Source organism: Myotis daubentonii, chromosome 13, assembly GCF_963259705.1.
Source record: "Myotis daubentonii chromosome 13, mMyoDau2.1, whole genome shotgun sequence".
Classification (NCBI taxonomy): Eukaryota; Metazoa; Chordata; class Mammalia; order Chiroptera; family Vespertilionidae; genus Myotis; species Myotis daubentonii.
The window spans coordinates 16,594,261-16,615,788 of record NC_081852.1 but is presented as its reverse complement, the minus strand read 5'-3'; the positions used below and the strand labels follow the sequence as shown (position 1 = coordinate 16,615,788).

Sequence of the window (21,528 nt, the reverse complement as noted above, 5' to 3'; positions counted from 1 at the left end):
TAAATATTTATTGAGTTAATTACTGAATCATCAGTAATTCTCTAAGCAAGAGCTAAATCATCAGCTTAATGAAAATAAAAACTCCTGATACCAAGGTAGTGATGCATAATTCATCCTGAAAATAATTTCACATTTATAACATCAACCGGATTTAATAAGCGCTAATATGTCCATGTCCTGTACTATGTGCTTTACATACAGTAGCCCACTGACTGATCTTAGAACCAAGGGACAGGAATTATTATTATCCGAATTTACAGTAGTGGAAACTAAGGCTCAGGGAGGTTAAGTTCTCTCCAAGGTCACACAGCGAGTAAGAGAGGGAAGATGTATCACAGGTCAACCTGCCTCCAGAGTATCAATCTTTAACTCAAAAAAATAAGTCACTTTGAGGGACAAAAATAGAAATTTCAGAGAAAGATGTTTCTTGCTCTTCAATTAAGAAAACCAAGATGCCATGAACAAGATCTGCCCTAGGACATGCAATTCAGCAGAGATTTCCAGTAAAATGTTCTTTCCACTGTCCTGTTTATCCGCCCCAGCAGGAAAAACCCGTAGCAAAAACACAGCAGGACCGGGCCTCACACGAAGGATGAATTTCTGAAAAGGTTTCATTTGCAAGCACAATTAATACTAACAGGCATTAAGTAAGGTCTGTTCTTGTCTTTCCTGGGGTCCCGCTTGCTTCTCTAAATATTAGGGCTCAGCCTCATTCAGGACATTAAGCACTTCATTAAGCTGAAATCCACACTAATTTGATTGCACAATTACCAACTGTCTCTGGCTGGAGATGGTCTCATTTGTCAGGTGGCAAGGGGGCAGCGTGGCCTGGCGGCTGCCAGACCTGCATTTTATCCCCAGCTTGCGGTCTCGCTGTTTTCTGCGTTTGACCTCATCAGGCCTTACAGCAGGAAGTTAAACTGGAGCAGGAAGACAGATGTTCTCCTTACCGAAGTGGCCAAGGGCACCTGTAGGCCCGTCTATCTGGTCTGCAAAGGAACAGGGCATAGGAGGTGTCCTGGTCACCTGGAGATGGAAGCAAATGGGGTTCAATCAAAGGCCTGCAGTGCCCAGGGCAGCTCACCCACACAGGGAGCAGGCATCCGGGTGACTTACTTCCTGTCCCCTGTGCCCAGTTTCATTTTACCAGCTGCTGGCTCGCCTGACGAGTTATCCAGCCTGAGTGTACGCAGGGGCCGAGGAGATGGATAATCACGTTGTTTTCAACAGTGATTCTGCTGACATGGGCACACCCTGGAAATCCCAGACTCGGTGGAGTAGCTTTCCCTCTCCTCTGCTACTCAGTCCTGTGCTCACAGGACCCCCTAGTGCCCTCACTGGCTCTGCTGTAAATATGTTAGCTTTGCCCAGAGACAGGTGTGGTCTTGACCCTCACTTCTGGAAGGCAATCTCTAAGCCCTTGGGGTGTCAGGCCTGATAAAGGTCTTTGCCTGGGTGGGTGTCTTGGGTCAGGGAGATAGTAACGAGGTGAAGGGATGGGGGGTGCCCACACCAGGAAGTCTAACAACATGATAAAATGGTGAGGGGCTTGGCGTTACCTGGTATCTGTCAACCTCCAAGATGACTGAAAACTGAGGGCAGGCACCCAAGTCTATGTGATTGAGCCCCAAGAAAAACTCTGAACACTGAGGCTCAGTGGGCTTCCCTGGTCTTATTTCTTAACTTTAGTGTGTTTATAAAACCCACCTCAAAAGGACAGCAACAACATCTAATCCTTCTGTGACCACTTTCATGCCAGGCACTGCACTAAGAGCATTTACATAGATCGCCTAATCCTTTCCACCCAGGACCACAGGTATATTATCCTTGTCCCTCATCACCATCTTCACCCATGTCACAAAGTAAAGACCTCCCACCTTGGACAGGTTAGCTCACTTGCCTGGGGACACACAGCTATAAAGCACAGACAGGGCAGGACCAATCCCAGGAAGATCTGGTTCCGGATCCAGCTGCTAAGTGCTCGGCGCCACTGCCTTTCCTTGGTACCCACTCCCATCCGGGCCCCAGCCTCCAGCCCATCCCATGGTCCCTCAGTGCCCAGCGCACACACTGGCTGGGGAAGGAGGCACGGGAAGGAGGCAGCGGGAAGGAGGCAGCTGGGAAGGAGGCAGCTGGGGCAGCTGGAGACGGGTTCTCTTCAGCCAGCCAGCGCTCTCCGCAAGCCTGGGTCAGGACCTGCCTCTGCGCAGCCTCTCAGCCCCTCTGTCAGTCTGTCAGGTTCTCCTTGCTCATCTCAGGGGAGTCTCCTTCTTCCCAGATGCCACTCGCTCCTGCCTGCTTCTCCATGCCCCGCCTTCCGCTCACCAATTAAACTGTCACAGCCGGCTGGCTTGGAGACAGGTGCGGACAGGAAGACATCTAAGGGGCAGGGCTTCCAGGAGACGGGCTTCTCCGAAGCCGCTCTTCTGTTTTCGGTCAAGCTGCCATGAAGCCTGGCGGGAGGAGCCCGCAGAGGTCCCCAGCAACTCTCCAGCTGTGGGTAAGACACAGCCCTCGGGAGAAGTGGCAGCTGCCGGCACCTGTCTGGGCAGCCCAATAGTGCCGGGGCCTGGTGCCCCAGATGGATCTTTGGTGGGAATTCGGCTGGAGATGACTGGCAGCCCTGCTTGGCAGCCTACGGAGGAAATCTTCCCTTAAAAACAGGTGCTGACCCGCAGTGTTAGGAGAAGGAGCCTAAGCATGTCCGGGCTCTGCCCTAGGGACCCCTGTCACCCCACACGCGTTCAGTGTTGCCTGGAACGAACAGACTAGCTGGGAAGCATGGGGCCGCCCTTCCCTTGTTTCGCCAGCACCGCCCCCGCACGTTCAAGGTTGCAAATGCAGTTGGGAAAGGGGGCGCCTGCCCAAGGAGAGAAAACACACTGCAGTGTTTTGTAGCAGGAGGGGCTGGCTCCTGGCCCTGTGGAGACTGCGCTCTGTCTGCCATGTGATCTTCATGGCAAAAGAAACAGGAAGGAGCAGGTGAACCAACCCTACCCAGCAGGAATCCTTAGCCTGGGGTCCACAGACAATACCAGGCTCCCTGACCAGCGAAATCCTTACGGCCTCATCCAATTCCCAAAGGGATGCCGTTGCACCTGGTGATCCACACTCATCGCCTGCTACGGTTTTCCTTGCTGTAGCTTCCAAGTCTTCCTCACCGGTGCCTCAGCCAAGCATGCGCACGCAGGCAGCCACCGAATGCCCCTCCTGGCCCACCCCCCAGGGCCCCCCCACACTCAATAACGGAGTGTTCTCCAAGGCACTGATGGCTGCCCGGCCGCCCGGAGCACGCCTCAGTTATTCATGCTGCTCCTTCAGGCCTGGCCTTCTGATGCCTGGTCATGCCATCCTGACGAGGGAAATCCTTACTGCGCTCCTCACCCACTTCCTCGTGCTGCTGCAGGAAAAAGCGGTGCCAGGTGGAGTCCTCTAAGAGCATCCATGCGTTCCCCTTTCTCTCCATCCCGTCCCGACAATTCCCTCCAGGGCTTCAACATCGCATGCCGTGGGTCTCACACTGGACGCTGAGCATCTTCGGTGTGTGTGGTGGGCGGAGAGGTGAAGACACCAGCTCTCGAGGGAAGAGATGGGCTCTCTGGGCGTGAAGAGGAACATGGGGCCGAAGGACATGTGCCTTCAGTAGATTCCAGCATCTCACAGGCAGGCAGGCCCTGGAGCCACGCTCACCATTTCTCCCTGAGAGAATCATGACAACTGAAAGGGGGGACAAGTGTTTTCCATTCAGAAACCAGATGATGAAACAGTTGGGACCTGGGTCATTCTGGGTTGTCTTCATGAAGCAATCATCTTTTTCCCAGCTCTGACAATACCTAAGCTCTAGACCAGTGGTTCTCAACCTTCCTAATGCCGCGACCCTTTAATACAGTTCCTCATGTTGGGGCGACCCCCAATTTCATTGTTACAAATTGAACATAATTAAAGCATAGTGATTAATCACAAAACAATATGCAATTATATCTGTGTTTTCCGATGGTCTTAGGCGACCCCTGTGAAAGGGTCGTTCGACCCCCAAAGGGGTGGCGACCCACAGGTTGAGAACCGCTGCTCTAGACTCTGTACCCAAGCACAGCGAACGCTGCTCTAACATGAACCGCCAAGTTTCCATGTAAAACAGTGGAAGGCTGGGAGGTGTGGATGGAGCTGAGATTTGGGACCATATCTGGGAAGAAAGGTCCAGAGGTGTTTCCAATTTTGTTTCTGAAGGGGCCACAACATGAGAATCGAATGAGTAAGTGTTGACCCTAATGCCCAGCAAATTGCAAACTTTAAGGTTGGCGAAGTCCACAGCCAGGCTTTATCTGTGTCAGCCCATGCCTTCACAGCCACACATGCGGGAAATTAACCAAGTTTCACACCATGTGTCCGTATAGCCAAGTAAGTCAGAAGACGGTCTTGATCAACTGTCAACACTTACACGCTTAGTGTCACAACTCTGTTTTGGTCAAGTCAGCACAATGGCAAAGCAGACAGCTTTGGGCCTCCTTTCTCAGAAAGAATCTGACAATTCAAGGGGGTTATGTTCGCTTCCATTTATGTCCTGGAAAATACACTCTTGTGCACCTAGCAACCATGTTTAAAAAGCGCCCGCAGCTCTTAAACAAACAGAGTGTATGTTTATGAGGTCCTCGCCACGTTATTTTCAGGGATGACGTAGAGTCCGTGCTATGCAGCTCTGGGGATTTACAGTAAGTTGCGGGTGATTTATTGCTGTGACATACAGTATTTGCCTAGAGAAAAGTGGACACCAACTTAAGCAGCCTTTGAAAGTGTGTTCCACTGGAAACAGAGCAACTAGAGGCCAAGGTCTCTCATCATAGAGAGAGAAGGGGTCCTTTGGGGGAGAGAGAAGACCAAGAATTAAGGACATTTTCTGGCACCCAGGGAGCAGAGCTAATTCAAGACCAGAAAGAGACACAGTTTAAAACAGAGACTGCAAACGGGAGGCCCGAATGTGGACCGCAGCGGTGTTTTGGTTGGCTTGAGGGCACTTTAAACGTTTCAGAGTCCTGGGGAACATTTTAGAACTGGAGATTCGACGTACGGCCCAGCTTCCTTTCTTTTCTTTGGAACGGGGGCAGATTTGATTGCAAGAGTCTGCAGTACTGCTGGGCCCAATCCCCTGGGCCTGGGGGCGCATCGGGAGACGCTGAGCTCTCCACTCACCCCAGGCCTCCCCGGACCTGCTCCCCTCTTTCTCACATCCGCCTGCCTCTGCCCCCTGGCGTGTGCAAACCTCAGAAATAGGAAATGCTATTTTTACAGTGGTATTCTCAGGGAACCGTTCTCCTAAGGAGACCAGGTTCATATTCACATATAAGAGTAGACAAAGCACATGTTTCCTAAAAACTGGGCAGAAAGGCAACATGATTAGGTGTTTGTGTTTTCATATCCGCAGGTGCCATTATGGAAAATGTTGGGTTGCAGAAGCTAATATTTCCCAAAGCTGAGGCATAAGGCGTGGTTTGCAATGAAACGTTTATTTTTATTTTTGTAAGACGGCACGGGGACGGTGTGGTGGGAGGCATCCGTCTCTGGCATGTTTTCTCATCTGTGAAAACTTCCAGACGAACGGGCTGACAGGCAAGGAGGGGACAGCACCAACTTCTCCACCAGGCACGGCAGGCACGGTGCCGGGTCCCTCCCAGAAAAACGTCTTCATTTTAATTTGTTTAAAATCAGAAGAGAAAAGTCACTGTCATAACAATGAATATGTAATAATGAATCCAGCCTGGATTATATTCATCTTTATACAAACACAGCCATAAGATAAACTGTTCATATTCTTTATGAGAAAGGAACCCAGAAGGCACACGGAGCTCATGAAAATCCCAGTGGGCCCTCCAGGCTCAGACAAACAGCTCAGGCCGGGCTGTGGGCTTTGTGGATGGCACAGCCTCACCTGCCACGGCTTTCCCCCCTCCACATCCCTGGATGCTCTGCGTGTGGCAAGCTCATAAGCCAGGCCCCTGAAAGGCATAGTGCCTGCTGGCTGAAGTATCAAAAAGATGGGGCGGCTTTCTTCCACTTGGCCCCTTCTGGAAATTTCCGAAGGTTTTTATCATGTGCCTATGGAGAAGAGGCGCATCGCCACCAGAGACAGTCTGCTTTTCTGACTGTTCTGCTGTCCTCGAAGCATTCTCAATCCTTAACCGCAGTAGGGCTTCCAGTCAGGCTTCTTCTGGACTCGGCACACGCCAAAAATGTAAGCCACGAGGCCGAGTGCAGGCTGTCATGGCAGCCCCCCTGTGGAGCCTAGGCCCGGGCGAGACTGAGTTTTCTGTCTCCTCAACTCAAAACCTCCCAGAGCAAAATTCTCCATAAACATCCAGCTATCTTTTCAGCTTCTCAACCTCCAGCACTTATAATGTGCAATGCTCCTATTAGTCATTGATTATATATTTCACTTGTTACCTTGTTTTATTACCTTATTTTTCCTATATTTTTGTCTGGACATCCCTGATCCTTGTAAACTATATATATATATATACACTCAATGGAAAAGAGCCAATCTTCTACATTGTATATAAAATCCCCCAAACCTAGCAACACGCCTAACATGCCTTGCACACAAGTCTGTACCTAATGGGGTCTGTTACCTGTTTGTGAGATCACATGTACACAGCTCTCAGTGTCATCCCTATTGTGATGATGAGACAGGTTGCCAGTCCCTTCATGCTATGCTTTCCTGTCGGTTTATAGGTAGGAGAGGATTGCCCCCTACACACACACACACACACACACACACACACACACACACACACACTCCCACCTCCCAAGTTCTGGGAACAGTGACTTATGCATCAGAAAGTCCCAAGGGCATCCTTGCTGCAAGGACTCTATTTCTAAACCACAAATGACTCATCACTGACCAGGGTCTCCCCAAAGCGGCAGCTTGTCAGGCTGACAGGAGGAAGGACAAGGGGATAAAAGCAGAGACAGAGGTCACAGTTCCACTCCCGTCTGCAGCCCATAAATCCCATGTGGAAGCCGTAATAGTTGAGCCCGTACCTCGGCACCATGGCTGTGTTAAGCATGAGCTCTGCCCTTGTGTTTCCATTAACGGACTCTGAGCTCCTGTCTCTCCAGCTGGCTCCCACCCTGGTCTCTCAGCAGATGAAGGCTCGCCTGGCTGGTAAAGGACTGGGTTCAGGTAAAGGACTGGGCTGTGCCAGTGGGAGAAGATGCAGCCCTCTCATACCTCTTGTGGATTAAACACATGCTAGTTTAGAAAAGACAACTAACTAGCTGGGTCTGCAAGGGGATGCATTCTCTTCATTTGCCCTAAAGTAATCATTTTTTTATTTTTTTAAATATGTTTTATATTGTGTTGGGGTTTATTTTAGACAGAGAGAGGAAGGGAAAGGGATGAAGGGAGGGAGAGAAGGGAGGGAGGGTGGGAGGGAGGGAGAGAGAGAGAGAGAGAGAGAGAGAGAGAGAGAGAGAGAGAGGGAAACATGGATGGGCTGCCTCCTGCACACACCCTACTGGGGATGGAGCCTGCAATCTGGGCATGTGCCCTGACCTGGAATCTAACCTGTGACCTTTTGGCGCATGGGACCATGCTCAACCAACTGAGCCATACCAGCCAGGTGGAAGTAATCATTTTTTTAAAAAGAAACAAGAGGCTAAGACAGTGACAGCTCATTTAAAGCTTTCTTTTTAAATTCTGGAGATGAGAAGAAATAATTCATTCTAATTTTCAAAACTACAGTAGATATGATTCATAGTTATCAGATAGTGTTTTTACAAGATAAACAAATAAGCAATTGGGCAAAAATCTTTAAAAGTTTTGCATAATAATTCCAAACAGGCCATACGAATATGTTCAGCCTTGTTAGCCTTCTACAACAGAGGTGAACTCTTTTTTTTTTAAATATATATTTTATTGATTTTTTGCAGAGAGGAAGGGAGAGAGATAGAGAGTCAGAAACATCGATGAGAGAGAAACATCAATCAGCTGCCTCCTGCACATCTCCCACTGGGGATGTGCCCGCAACCCAGGTACATGCCCTTGACCGGAATCGAACCTGAGACCTTTCAGTCCGCAGGCCGACGCTCTATCCACTGAGCCAAACCGGTTTCGGCAATAGAGGTGAACTCTTACTTCTCCCTCTGAAATAGTAGGGGGGAGGGATGGAGGAAGGAGTAGCAGAATCATGAAATCAGGGAATCCAAGGCCCCTTGCTAAGGGATGAACTAAAGTTTTCCCAAGCAGCCACCTGGCCAGTTTTGATTAATTCCACCTGAGATGATCGCTATTCTCCATGGCCCTGAAGTTCCGGGATGATAACAGCATGAAACTCCGGGACTGTCATAAAAGGTCATGATTTCCTTCACTATTCAATGGATAATACTCATTGTCACAGCTTTGTTCATTATTTATCTTGTAGAGAGAAACAACAACAAAAGATGAAATAGAAAGGGGCCTGGGCTGAGAGGGCAGTGCTCTGACTCCAACTTCCGGCTCTAACCCTGCCCCTGGCTACTGGGGTGACCTTGAGCAGGTCACTTAGTCCTCATCCCATAGGAGATGATGCTGAGGCCAGAGAACAGTGACACCAGGTGGACTCTGACACCTCTTCCAATTCTAACATTTTATCCTAAAGTTGCCTTTTGCAGCAAACCTGGGAGGTCCCGCTCCATCCTCCCTCTATTCCTAACATAGTCCCTGATTTGTTCCAAGGAAACATCAAAGATAAGCAGGAAATGCTTATCTATCACAATGTGAAGCAAGTGGGGAAGCAGAGACCCCCTCAAAGTGTGGGGGGGTGGGGGAGGGAGAGCGCTTACCCACTTGGCATATTCTCCACCCATCTTCTCTTCACGTTTATACCCAACTAATGAGAGAGGCAATTTGGAAAACGAGACGAGGTAGAACAGTTGGGTGAGGGTCTCGCCCATGTCAGAGGATCAATTGCTGCCATTAGAGGTTAAATTCTGAAAGGGAACAAGGACTTCCCATTGGGAGTTATTTACAGTCTCGTTGCCCCTAAGGCGTCTCCCCTCCGCCTCCCTCCAGCATGCTCAGCTCCTCCACCACCTGACACCCCATTCTTTCAACAGCTGCTGGCTCTCCTGTTGTGTTCCCTTCACAGATGCGCATTGCTGCTCTGCACATCCTGCCCTTGAACTTTCCCTACCCGTAATTTTCCGAACCAAAGCCCAGCAATAAAAATGTCAGGAAAAGAGGAAGAAAATCGGGGGGCGTATTTAAAAAGGAAAAAAAGAGAATAGGGAGATGTTTTACACACACAGTGATTCCGGTTGATTTCCTCGACAAAGGTTAAACGCTGGCCATGGCTTCTCAAGAGAGAGAAGAAGGCGGAGAGCTGAAGCGAATTTCTCAGAATCCTACCTCGAAGGGCCTGGTTCCGTGAAGGAGCTGGGCACAGAGCCTCCTCTCTGCCTGGGGCTGCCCAGCTGTTCATGCTGCGGGGCAAGGGGTGTGCGAATGGGGACAGTTACAGGAGCGTTCACTGTACTTCACGGTCTACAACACATTAGCATGTAGGTGGCCTACGCTGACCTCCCAGCTCTGCCGGGCGCCTGCCAGGAGGGTGGGCATGTGGGAGGCGCTGTGTCAACCCCTGTGTGCACAGTTACCTGGAGGAGGAGGCCAGACTCCTAAAAATCGTTTAAAGACTCCATGGAAACATCTTTGGGGCCACACTTTCCTGGGGTCCATTGGTTTGACAACACTAATTGTCTAGGCACACAATGAAGAGCTGCCTACATTCTGCGACTCTCTAGTGAGATACAATAATCTAATGGGAAGCAGGGCCTCTCCCGTTATCTCTGTTAGCGTGGTAATCACTGTCACAGAGGACTAGGTAAGCGGGCCGGGCAAAGGGTCTTTCTGCCGAGGAAGAATCCCTTCAGCGGGAAGAGCCCCGGAGAAACAACATCTTTCCTTGTTCTCTGCTAACCTGACCCCAGTCCAGCACAAAATGCTGCTACTCCCTGCGATAGAAGAGAAAATAGTCTTAGGAAACCAAATTTGGAAGAAATAGATCAAGGTCCAAAGAGACACCAGACAGCACATGTCCCAGGGGTCTGTCCCACACATCCCATGTCGTAGGGAGAAAGCTGTCATAGGACCCTCATCAGCACGGCTGACTTTCAAACGTGGCCCCAAAGTTGAGAAGTAGGGAGATGGAGAATGAGGGCAAACAGACAGGTGACTGGAGGGGGGAGGGAGGGTTCTGGAAGGGGTATGAGGCTAAGGGACCTCTCATTCTTGCAACTCCTCATTAAACCCATTTAGTCGCTTCCACAGGCTGGAATTTCACTTCTTGACATGGAAGAGTGATTCTTTGAGACATGCTGGATTCAAACCCCGGCTCCACAATTTCTTAGCTACGTGGTTTGGAGTAAACATTGCAACTTCGGCCTCACCTGGGAATGCTGTAATACCTACTCTATGATGTAGTTAGAAGACTTTGATAGGACTGCTTGTGTTATTTCTCTTAAAGTGCTTAGCACTGGACTCCATACAAAGCACATGATCAGCAAATGTAGTTCCCTCCAACCCGGCCCCTCCCTTCCCTCCTGAGGAGGGTGTCTTGGCTGAGGGATGAGAGGCCTGGCCTGTGAAGACGGGGCAGGTAAGCAGTTGGTGACTGGTCACTTCTGCTAAAACTCTGGGTATCCCTCTTACATCAGTGGGACCGGTTTTATTTCCAGAGACCATAAACACAGTCAGGTCATTTTCGATTGCAATCTTAAAAACAGTTTTCTTTGACCATAACTAACCATAGCACTTTTACCATGTGGAAAATACTCAGCATCATCATTCTGAAGATGTTTCAAGTGAATGAATGGATACAAAATGAATGAATTACTGAATACAAACGTAAACTTTTCAAGACTAGGGCAAGGCCATTTTCACATCGTAATCCCGCTGTTACCCTGGCATCCAGCCCTTACATGAGATCGCTCTCCAAGCCTGGGGGTACTGTTCGCTCCCCCTCCTTACGGCCACATCCCAAACAGCTGCCCCTACCAGAAGCCAAGAGGAGATAGCAGAAGCCAAGAGAAGACAGCAGAAGCCAACAGAAGAACAGAAAAGTAGCCCCCCACTGCGGACCAGCCATTCTGGAGCAAATAAAGTCATTAAGGAGATTTTTAACAATGTGTAACCTTTCAGCTTTACTCTGCTAACAGCAGGCAGCGTGCCTTGCATAGACAGGAGTCAGCATTGAAGTCACGTAAGCAGGATCTGACCTTCATTTTCAGTATACGAATATTAAATATTCATAATCCACATAACTGCAGCCTAAAAAGTAGCGGAGTTTAAACATGAATCAAAGGAATAAATATATTCACAGGTGAGTCATCCTTTCCCAGAATGCCCCTGGAAAAGGGCAAATTCCCAGGGCCCTGAGCCGCTCTCTCTTCCAACTTCCTCTTGAAATTCTAGAAGCAGCAGGAACTGCTGCATTATGCAAGCCATGAAGCCTGCACTCACACTGACATCTTGGGGCTTTCTGTTCCCTTATCTATTAGGAAGAATCACTGCTCCTGTGTCAGAGGAGGAAAATGACAGGGTTGGATCAGCCATGATGACATCATCACCCACAGGACACCCAAGGGCACTTTTATTTTTTTAATTGTTTTTGACTTACTGTATATTTTTTTAAAAATCTTTGCTTCTCCGAATAGCAGAGTGTGTGAGAAGAAAGTGTTGGCGTAAACAACAAGAGACATCAGAATTAGGAGTTGGAGTGAGATGTGCCTTAAACAGGCACAGCACCTTTAAAAAGAATGGAAAAGAAATGGAGTTCCTGCGGCCGGTGTTGCTCAGTGGTTGAGCATCGACCTATGAACCAGGAGGCCATGGTTTGATTCCCCGTCAGGGCACATGCCCATTTTTCAGGCTTGATCCCCAGTGGGGGGCTTGCAGGAGGCAGCCAATCAATGATTCTCTCTCATTGATGTTTCTATCTCTCCCTCTCCTTTCCTCTCTGAAATCAATAAAAAAAACTATTTTTAATAAAAGAAATGGAGTTATTTTCTTTTGGACTCTAACTGTCTTCTGTGGCTAACTGAGGGGTACCTTCTGGGGGGTGGGATTGCTGTGTGTGGCGGGCTTAATGCATCTCTGTGTCTATTAAGGAATTAACACTTATGTTTATCAAAAGATTTGGTAAAACAGACACCTCTCCTTGGGTGGGAGCATAATTTTAACACAATTTAAGGTAATTCTCATTGGCTTTCAACTCCAGGAGTCGTGAGGACAGCCTGTCTTAGCTCACAGCAACCACTTGAAGCTGCCCATGCGATTCCTCTCTGGTGATCATCGGGAAAAGTAATACCCAAGGAAGGGCGTCTCAAAGCCTTAAGAGCAAAAGAACTGCTCAGGGATCACCCTGGCCTAGCAATGGAAAAGAAAAAAACGTGTAATTGAGACTGTATCTGGAAATAACGTACCCACAGCCTCTTGATAGCCAAATGAGCAGCAAAGGGTTAAAAAGATCATGCGCCCTTCAACTATGGCACTTTTCAGAAGTGCCGGCCTCCCCTACTGCCACACAGAAGTAGAATAACCACCAGCCCACCTGTCCTCTCACGCAACCTGAACTGGCCTGTCTTGACACTGAACCTGCAGCGCCTCACACCTTGAACTTGTGTTGTCAGTGTATTCCCACCATCTGGGGAGGCCAGCTCTGGTTAAAATTCACCAAAACAAGCCATTTAACTGACAATGTCTGCCCAGTTAGGTTCACGCAAGGGAAGGCCTATAGATTGATTGTCTTTTAAGTTATTTATTCATTTGAAGGGTATAAATACCAACTAAAATTCATCTGAAGAATACTGTACACTTCTTTTTTCCAGGATAATGATTTTGTGTAAATTCTAAAAGAAGTTTAAAGATTTCTTTCCAAGATGCCATTTCTTTCCAATGGCCAGCAAAACCACCAGAGGGTAAAACTGATGACAGTTTTGAATAAAAAGGATGGATATTAAGAATTTACAGCCTGCTTTCCTACCTACTTTCCATTTGCTTTTTATGTGTGGATAGAATCTCACTTTATCTTGTTTACTTTGCTTGATGGTAGTTATTTTAATAGATTATTTTTTTATTCCTGAACCTTTAGACTTATCATAAAGGTTATCTTACAGAGTCTGTTTTAATTCCTCTCCTTACTTAACTGAGCATGCTTGCCGGCTGTCCCCAGAAAGATGGCAGACTCCTTGGTACTGACTATGCAGATCAGGTGACCCCTGGGACAGAACCTTGGGGTATGGCTCCAGCACCAAAGGAAAAAATGCAAATGAAAAGCAGAAAAGGCAACATAAACATCAGGTCTTCCAATGTACAGAGGCCCTCTCTGCCAAACCACACAGTCTAGTGACAGAGAGGAAAGACCGAGTTTAGGATGCGGCCAGAACAGTCCCCAGGGAGAGTGAGGACAGTCTTGGTTCTAGGATTGTTGGCACTTTTCTGGGAAAAGCTGGGAACAGAATGGAAGGTCCATTCTTGGCGTAGACTCTCTGCAGAACCAGAACCAGAGATGACCCCCAATGCCAGCTTCCCAGGGCTTAGCAGAACCAGAACAAAGTCCAAAGGGCCCTGTGGTAGTGCGGGGAGCGAAGGAGAGGGTCTTGCCTGTGGTAGTCCACCAGGATCTAAATACAAAAGGCTGCCTCACAGTAGACGCTGTAAAAAAAGACACAATTCAGACCCATCCAGAAAGAGCTTTTTATTTTAACAGAAATACAGAGGAGCAAGAAGAGAGTCAGAGGAAAGAAGGGGCCGAGGCATCTGTCCTTCTAACAGCCACACTCACCTCCACGTCAGGGCTTGCTCTGTCTGGGGCACACAGACTGCATGCCCAAACCCATTTCCTGAGCCCTGGCATGGAAACTGGCAGGGGATGCACCCCCCAGGATGTACCTGGGGAGAGAATGGAGAAATAAGACCGAGGGCTTTAGAGATCTTTGCTTCAATTCAGTCATGGTCAGAATGATGAAGAGGAGATATTTGCAAGGGGCTTACCTTCAGTGACATGCCACTTGGAGTTTTCCAGACTGAAAAGCTCATCTTCTCTTTCTTGGTCGGTGCGAGCTGCCAGAGGAGCGTGTGGGATCTCCTCTCCTGAGAAAGTTTAAAGGACCCTCACCCTGAGCTGGGCCAGGGCAGCCCTGCTGGTGCGTGGGGAAGGCTGAACGACCTCAGATGGTCTGATGTTTCTGATCCCAGAGACAGGTGACTGGAGCTGGTGTTTTCTTTATCTACCCTACCATGATATCTTGGCCTTGGCATTCCAGTCACAAAATCCTCTGGCTGGTGACCAGATGCCTCTGAGAAACTCAGAGTTTAGGCGGACATGAAATAGCACCATCCTGAGATCCAGTGAAAGAACGCTAAGCTCAGAATTCAGACACACAAGAGTCTGCCAACAGGGGCATCGAGCGTGTTTCCTGAGCTCAGATGCTCATGTGCAGCCATACCAAGGACAGGGTTCAAGGAGACACACACTCTCTCACAGTGAAAAACACAGGCAAAGAGCTCAAGGCCACTGTCCAGTGTCCAGCTCATGTCACCACAGACAGGCCGGCCAGACCCGCTCAGCTCCAGTTTCCCAGATGCTGTCAGCGTCAGGATTGCAACAGAATCCCTGGAACAGATGATGCGCCAGGGTGACGCCTGCAGGGACCAGGGCAGAACTGGCCACCACCTGGCAGCTCCGCTCGGCGACCTCTCCTGCCTCCTACAAAGCCTGGCCATCTGTGGCACAGACCTCACCCCGGGCTCACCCTGAAGCACCAGTCCACTCAGCTGGCACCGGAGGGTCTGTGTGAGTGTCCACTCTAGGAATTCTCAGATGGCCATGGTCTCCACCTCTGGGAGTCATCATGAACTCTGTCCCATCTCCTTCCTTCTCGAGTCAAGAAGCACCAGCGAGCGATGCTTCGGCTGAGTATTTGGTTGGCAGGTACAAAGGACAGTATCACGCTTTCTAACTGACCTCAAATAAGATTAAAGCATTGAAACCCTAACGAGCAAAGAGCCCAACCACCACGGCAAGAATGGCTCAGACCCTGGCCAGTTGGACACTTAAACTTCCCAGAGTTTGCAAATGCACAAAACTCTCCGACCCTCTTGGCCTCTTCAGTGCAAATACTCAGGAAACAGTTATTTACACATAAACAATACCCAGCACTCCGATACCCCACCCTCCCTGTCTTAGCCAGCAGAGTCCTTCCTTGGGAGAACTTGCTGCCCATTCAGAAAATCAGCACCAACAGCCCCGCCTGCCTCTAAAAGTCTTCCACACTCAGGAGGCGCTTGCGAAGGTTGATGCTAAAGCAACTCATTGATCGACGTAAATAAGGACTCACAACTGTGTCAGGAAAACAGGGCAAGACAATGGATTTGAATACTCACTTTGACGAATCTATGAAGTATATTACAAGTGCACCAATGCTGAGAGCAAAAACTAAGACAACCTGCAAAACAAGAGAGAAATGCGTAACTTAAGGGCGGAACAACACTGGGATTTTATTTTTTAATTTTATGACACATGTAGCCGCAGCTCGGAAATTTGGTGCCAGGTGCTTTCTGGGGTCTGCCTGGAAACCTATCCCTTTGCTCCCCTTAGGCTGGCTCCTTACCAGGCAGTGGGCAGCAACCTCACTGCTGGCCAACAGGGGTCAGGGCAGACTCTAATATCCTAACGCTTGGGGCTTGTATCTGGCCCTGTAATCTCAGGGTGAATCTTCTCCGCCACCAAAGTGAAGACACACACTTCAGTGAGAAAAGAGCAGGTAAACATTTGGGGTGATACAATGTTTCATATTATATGCAAGTTAGGCTCCAAGAGAACTTAAATACAGGAATATCAATTTTTAGCCGCTTTAATGAGGTGGAATTTACATACTACTATAAAATTCACCCATTTTAAATGTACAATTCAGTCAATGACTTTGAATAATTATACCAAGTTCTGCAACCATCACCATAGTCTCACTAAGATGCCTTGTGCCTGTTAATCCTCCTTTGCTAGCCAAGCCCTAGATAACCATGAATTTACTTTCTGTTTCTGTCCAAGAAATACCAATTGGAAAACAGAAAGTTGGACTTGACTTTGGGTGGCGAACACACAATACAGTATACAGATGATGTATTACAGAACTGTACACTTGAAACCCATATAATTCCACGAACCAATGTCACCCCAATAAATTCAATACGCAATTTTTTTTAAAAGGTCCAATTATTTCTAGGACCACACACGTCTTCTCTTTCCCACTCATTCCTAGAAGCCAGGAACGTCTAGCTATAGCTTTGTCTTTTCAGAACCTGACAGTTCATCTGGGCAAAGTAGTCGATCCCTTTAGGTAGAGATGATCCTATAATGTTGCTCTCAAGTTGTACTTATTTCAATAAACTCATAATAAAATGCGGGAGGGGCACAAACTTGCTGCTTGTACAGATATCCATGGGGGAGGGAGTGGGGGGACAGGTCTAGGTATTTTGGAAACCGTTTAAGGTCGTACGTGAGGCCGGCTACATGGCAATCCTTGTTCTCCTTCACACGCTTCACTCAAAGGTACTCAATCACCTTTGATAGAAAAGACAGCGCAGCATCCCCTTCCGAGGACACCTGTCACACCAAAGTCCATCAAATGAATATGTAGCAGGTCGGGCTGACACTGAAGCCTCTCTGCTCACTCCACGTTCTCATTTGTTTATTTGACCTTTCAGGGAGGAGCGTCCTGGTCCAACCGGAAGGGTGTTCAAAGATAAAACAGGCGCTAAGAGCCAATGATTAATCTTGAGAACAAAAAGTAACTCCCACCACCACATAAGATGCCAGGGGCAACAGCTCCCTTTCAGACCAGCTAATCTCCTACAGGAACTGCAGGGGGAGAAGGGTGGAAGGGGTTAGAAGTGTCAGTCTCCTCAGAGCATCTATGAACATCCCTCTGGCACTGGCTGGTGCATAGAGATAAAACCCAGTTTATGTAAAGACTAGGTAAAAATCAAGCCGTGTGTGTGTGTGTGAGGGGGGGGGGGGGGCGGGGAAGAGAGAGAGAGAGAGAGAGAGAGAGAGAATATCGCTCACACATTTCTGTACTCGTGGGTGCACCACAGTGGCTGGCAGAAATGAAATCTGCATATTCATTTAGAATACTGCAAAACTCCATGGAGCTACAGGGAGGGAGGGTGAGCTCCATATTTAAAAGCTGATGGTTAAAACAACTGGACCCTGTAAAGGGACTATGTGGTTCCACAGCACCTGATAAATTCTCCTCATGAGAGGAAGTGTTAAGACACCACCGGGGCCTATTTTATTTTTCCATTTTGTTTTAAAAACGAAAACATGTCCCAGTTGATCCAAGGAAACTCCTGCAGTCTGTCAGTAATTACCATGGAGCTGGCGCAAACACCCTGGCAGCCACCTGAGCCGCTCCCTTCTCACTCACTCACTCACTCATTCCTTGCAAAGTTATGCACAGGAACAAAACAAAAACCATGAACAACCCTCTGCTTTCCCCTCTATGAGCTGAATGAGGCAGCAAAACAAATAGCTGAAGATTAATTCTGACCTGTGCTGCTTTTTCTGAGACACAAGCCCTTAGATCCTGGCTCTGACCTCATTCTCAGAATGCCTCAAAGAGAAGGGGTGTGGCCAGCACAGAGGGGCAGGACCTCTGCTTCATTCATGAACAGCTGATTCAAGGCTCAGCCCTGTCAATCTGGCTGTGTGTGTGTGTGTGTGTGTGTGTGCCTGTGCGTGTGAATGCTGAGCTTTGGCCAAGCTGGGGTCACAGGCTCATTCCATTAAAACCTGGAGAAGAAAGAAGAAGAAAGGCAAGGTGGGGCAGGGGAGGAGGGAAGAAGAGAGGAGGAGAAACAGGAAAGGGGAAAGAATAGGAAAGAAGTCCTTGCAGAAGGCATCCACATCATTCTGAAATGAGCTCAGCATCGCTCTCCTGCAATGGCTTGAGTGGTCAAAGCAGCTGACACTATTTTCTCCCAGTTCCTCTCGACTGGCCTCTGCTGTGGGAAATAATATGCAGCTCATTTGAGCAAATCAGCCAGTGACAGGAGGGAAGGACTCCTACTCTCCTCTTAAGATGCAAACTCACATGTCCGTCTCTCTCTGATAAGGCAAGAAGGGAAGAAGTCCAGGAGGCGTGTGGCCTCCAAGTCTCCAGGGACTGAGGCTGCTACTGAGGGGGCCTGTGCTCAGCTCCTAAAGCTCAGCTGGAAGGCTCCCTCTCCAGGCGGTCCCAGTTCCCACCCCCCCGCCTGCCCCCGGGCATGAAACCATAGATGGACGGAGCGTCTGTTCTCCGTACTGAAACAACCGTGCATGTGATTATTTTTGTTTGTTTGTGAATCCTCACCTGAGGATATTTTTCCATTGATTTTTAGAGAGAATGGAAGAGAGGGGGGAGGGGGAGAGAGAGTGAAACATGGAAAAGAGAGACACATCAATGGGTTGCCTTCCACATGTGCTCCAACCAGGGGTCAAACCTGTGACATTTTGGCACATGGAACGATGCTCCAACCAACTGAGCCACCCAGCCAGAGGCTGTGCATGTGGTTTTTAAACTTGATAAACGCCTCTTGATCATGTCAGGCGTGATCACGTTGTCAGCCTGGATCCAAGTGCTGCGGAAAACACATTAGCCCTATGGATCTGGCCATGAAGACAGGAAACCAATAGAGATTCATCTTCTACAGGCCTAACAAAGGATCTCTCTCTCTCTCTCTCTCTCTCTCTTACACACACACACACACACACACACACGCACGCACACACACACATACACACACATTCTATCTCTTTGACAAATCCTCCATTGGCTGAGCAGCCTACTCTAAATATAAAAAAATCTATTTCATCACACAACATAATTCTATTTTAGCCTAAATGGTAATAGTTATGGCATAGTGCACCCCCAAATAATCATCCAAGTATTTATTTCACATCTGCTATGCATAAAGCCTTAGGAAAAACAAAAGAAAAAGTCCACTTGGAGTCATAAAATACACTCCTTCTGCAGTACTCTTTACATAGATGAATCCTATGCTACATCTAGTCGGTGCTCAACCATCTGATCAATACTGATTTGCTGGAACACACCTGAATGGAGAAGAACTAGGAGGGGTAGGAACAGGGCTCTGGTCTCAATACCCTCCTTGTTCTCAAAGTGTCCCTTCTTCCTACGTATCCTGTCTCCTCTCATGCGCCTTCAGTAAGAAGGATGGAGATGGGGAGTCTCCCTATGCACTTCCACAGTCCCAGGGGTAAGGGACACTGAAGCCTGCGACATAAGATGAGGCCACGAGAAGCGTAAAAGCTGAGAGAGGAAGTCACTCGCCCTCCAGCAGCTGAGTCACAGAATAAGCTTACAATGGTCAGGTGCTTCCCAAAGCACCGTCAGCAAACAAGAGCTTGTGAACAGTCAGACCGAGGGGATAACGTGAGCGTGCTCTCTCAGGCCCCGGTGCCAGCCTTCCTCAGCTTTCATAGTCCAGTTTCACCAAATCACCTTGGCTACCTGCATGGTGCTCATTGCCATACGCTTAGGTTTACTGGAAACACCGCATGCTCTGTGATGTTTGCAGAGTGTGAGATTCCTGAACACAAGAGTTTGGATAGAGATGTCTTTAAAACAATGGTGCTTGTGCGTAATCTATTTTCAAAACTCCAAGACCAAACATAGCATGTGTTTGCACAGAATGCCAAGAAAACACACACACACACACACACACACACACTGTACTAGAACAGGGGTCCTCAAACTTTTTAAACAGGGGGCCAGTTCACTGTCCCTCAGACCGTTGGAGGGCCGGACTATAGTTTAAAAAAAAAAACTATGAACAAATTCCTATGCACACTGCACATATCTTATTTTGAAGTAAAAAAACAAAATAGGAACAAATACAATATTTGTATTTGCATGTGGCCCGCGGGCCGTAGTTTGAGGACCCCTGTGCTAGAAGAATGCCTGTCCCTAACACCGGATACCAGCTGCCTGAGAGAGAATGTGCACAGCCACCTGCATGCTGGAAATTCCAGCAGGCTCTGAAGATTTTCCAAATGTCTCAGAAAGTCCATGAAAGTGGAAAACAGCCGGAATATCCACCCTCAGGGCACCTGAGCTCTTCAAGGAAAGACAGACCCAGCGATGAGAATAGGGAGGGGAGTGGATCAGGAACAGAGACTCTTGCGAGATGCTGCCCGTTCTAGAACCTGGTTTCAAGTGTCAGGTTTGGGCCCAAATGCTTTCAATCAACATATGAGGCTCCACGGGCCTTCAGACAAGCATTTAAAGCCTAGGCTCACAGAGGTGACTGTGACCAGGTGTTTGATCACCTCAAGTGCTTTCCTTAAAAACAGAGACGCCCTCCTCCGTCCTGAGACCAGGAAATCTCGAGCCTGAGGGTGGGGAGTGAGCTGGACATCTCTTATTTTTAACAAGCTCCTCCAGTGAAGCTGACGTGTGGCCAAGAATGGGAGTCACTGAATTAAAGCCATTAGGGGAAACCACTTAGCTCAAGTCAGAGATTAATTTACAAATGTCTCCTTAGCAATTAGCCCATCAGAACATATGCACGAGGCCTGCAGGCTTGGAGAATCGTGCTAGGAGTACTCTACAAAGTACAGAGAGGAAGATGAATTAATTCTCTCCCGAGCAGGACTTACACATTCTGCTCAGCTCTCAGCAGAACAAATGGCCCTAATTAATGATTCTGCATGTTTGATCGGGGCCTAGCCAGATACTGGCAGCAGCCACCCCTCAGAACATGGACAATTTCCTATACGTGATCCCGAAGGCGCATGACTTTTTAATTGAGGGAGAATTTATATTCAATTAAAGCCACTGTAATAAAAAAAATAGACATGAGAGCTCCTAAGGCAAAACAATGTGGGGACACTTTGTTTATGGGAGACAACATCATTCCGACACCCAACTCGTGACGTCTGGTCTGGTGAGTCTAACAGCTCCAACAAACAGGTAGTGAATGCCGAGCACGGGCCTCGAGGGAGAGAGAGGAAAACAGAAAACTAAAAGGGCCTCCCCAGGCCTCATCTTCGCTTTGAAGCATGGAATCCAGAAGCTTGAATGATTTGGGAGGTGCCTGTGAATTCGGTAAATGCTGCGCATACAGACAGACACCTGGAGATGCCTAAGGGGGGGACAGAGAAGTGACACCACCATCACCGCACATGTAGACGGGGAAGGGAAGAAGGGGAGACCAAGGAGGAGGACAGGGCTCCGGACTCTCCCGGTCCACCTGGCTGTCCCAGGGAAGGACGACACCAGGCGCCCCCTGTGACTGACACGCCCCGTGACTGACGCAGGGGGAGAGCACAGACTCCCACCAGGAGGCGGCCTGGCTCTGAGTCTTAGCTCTGCCCCACGAAGCAGTACGCTCTGGAGCACATCACTTCATGTCTCTGGGGCTCCGTTTCCCAGTCTGTGAAATGCTGGGATTGGGAAAGATGGTTATCAAATGGGGACCTTGACAGGTCATTG

The 21,528-nt window shown here is 48.5% G+C and overlaps 1 protein-coding gene across 23 annotated transcripts in view; it reads right to left on the bottom strand.

Moving 5' to 3' along the window:
- KCNMA1 (potassium calcium-activated channel subfamily M alpha 1) overlaps positions 1 to 21,528 on the bottom strand; it is a 704,741-nt gene that overhangs the window by 328,123 nt on the left and 355,090 nt on the right. For 22 of the 23 annotated variants that reach the window (XM_059662279.1, XM_059662276.1, XM_059662282.1 and 19 more), the window contains exon 3: positions 15,416 to 15,477. In XM_059662279.1, the coding sequence (XP_059518262.1) occupies positions 15,416 to 15,477 (62 nt within the window). Of the gene's footprint in view, positions 1 to 13,744; positions 13,922 to 14,023; positions 14,123 to 15,415; positions 15,478 to 21,528 lie in introns of those variants that run through there. The other variant, XM_059662280.1, reaches the window with a different exon arrangement.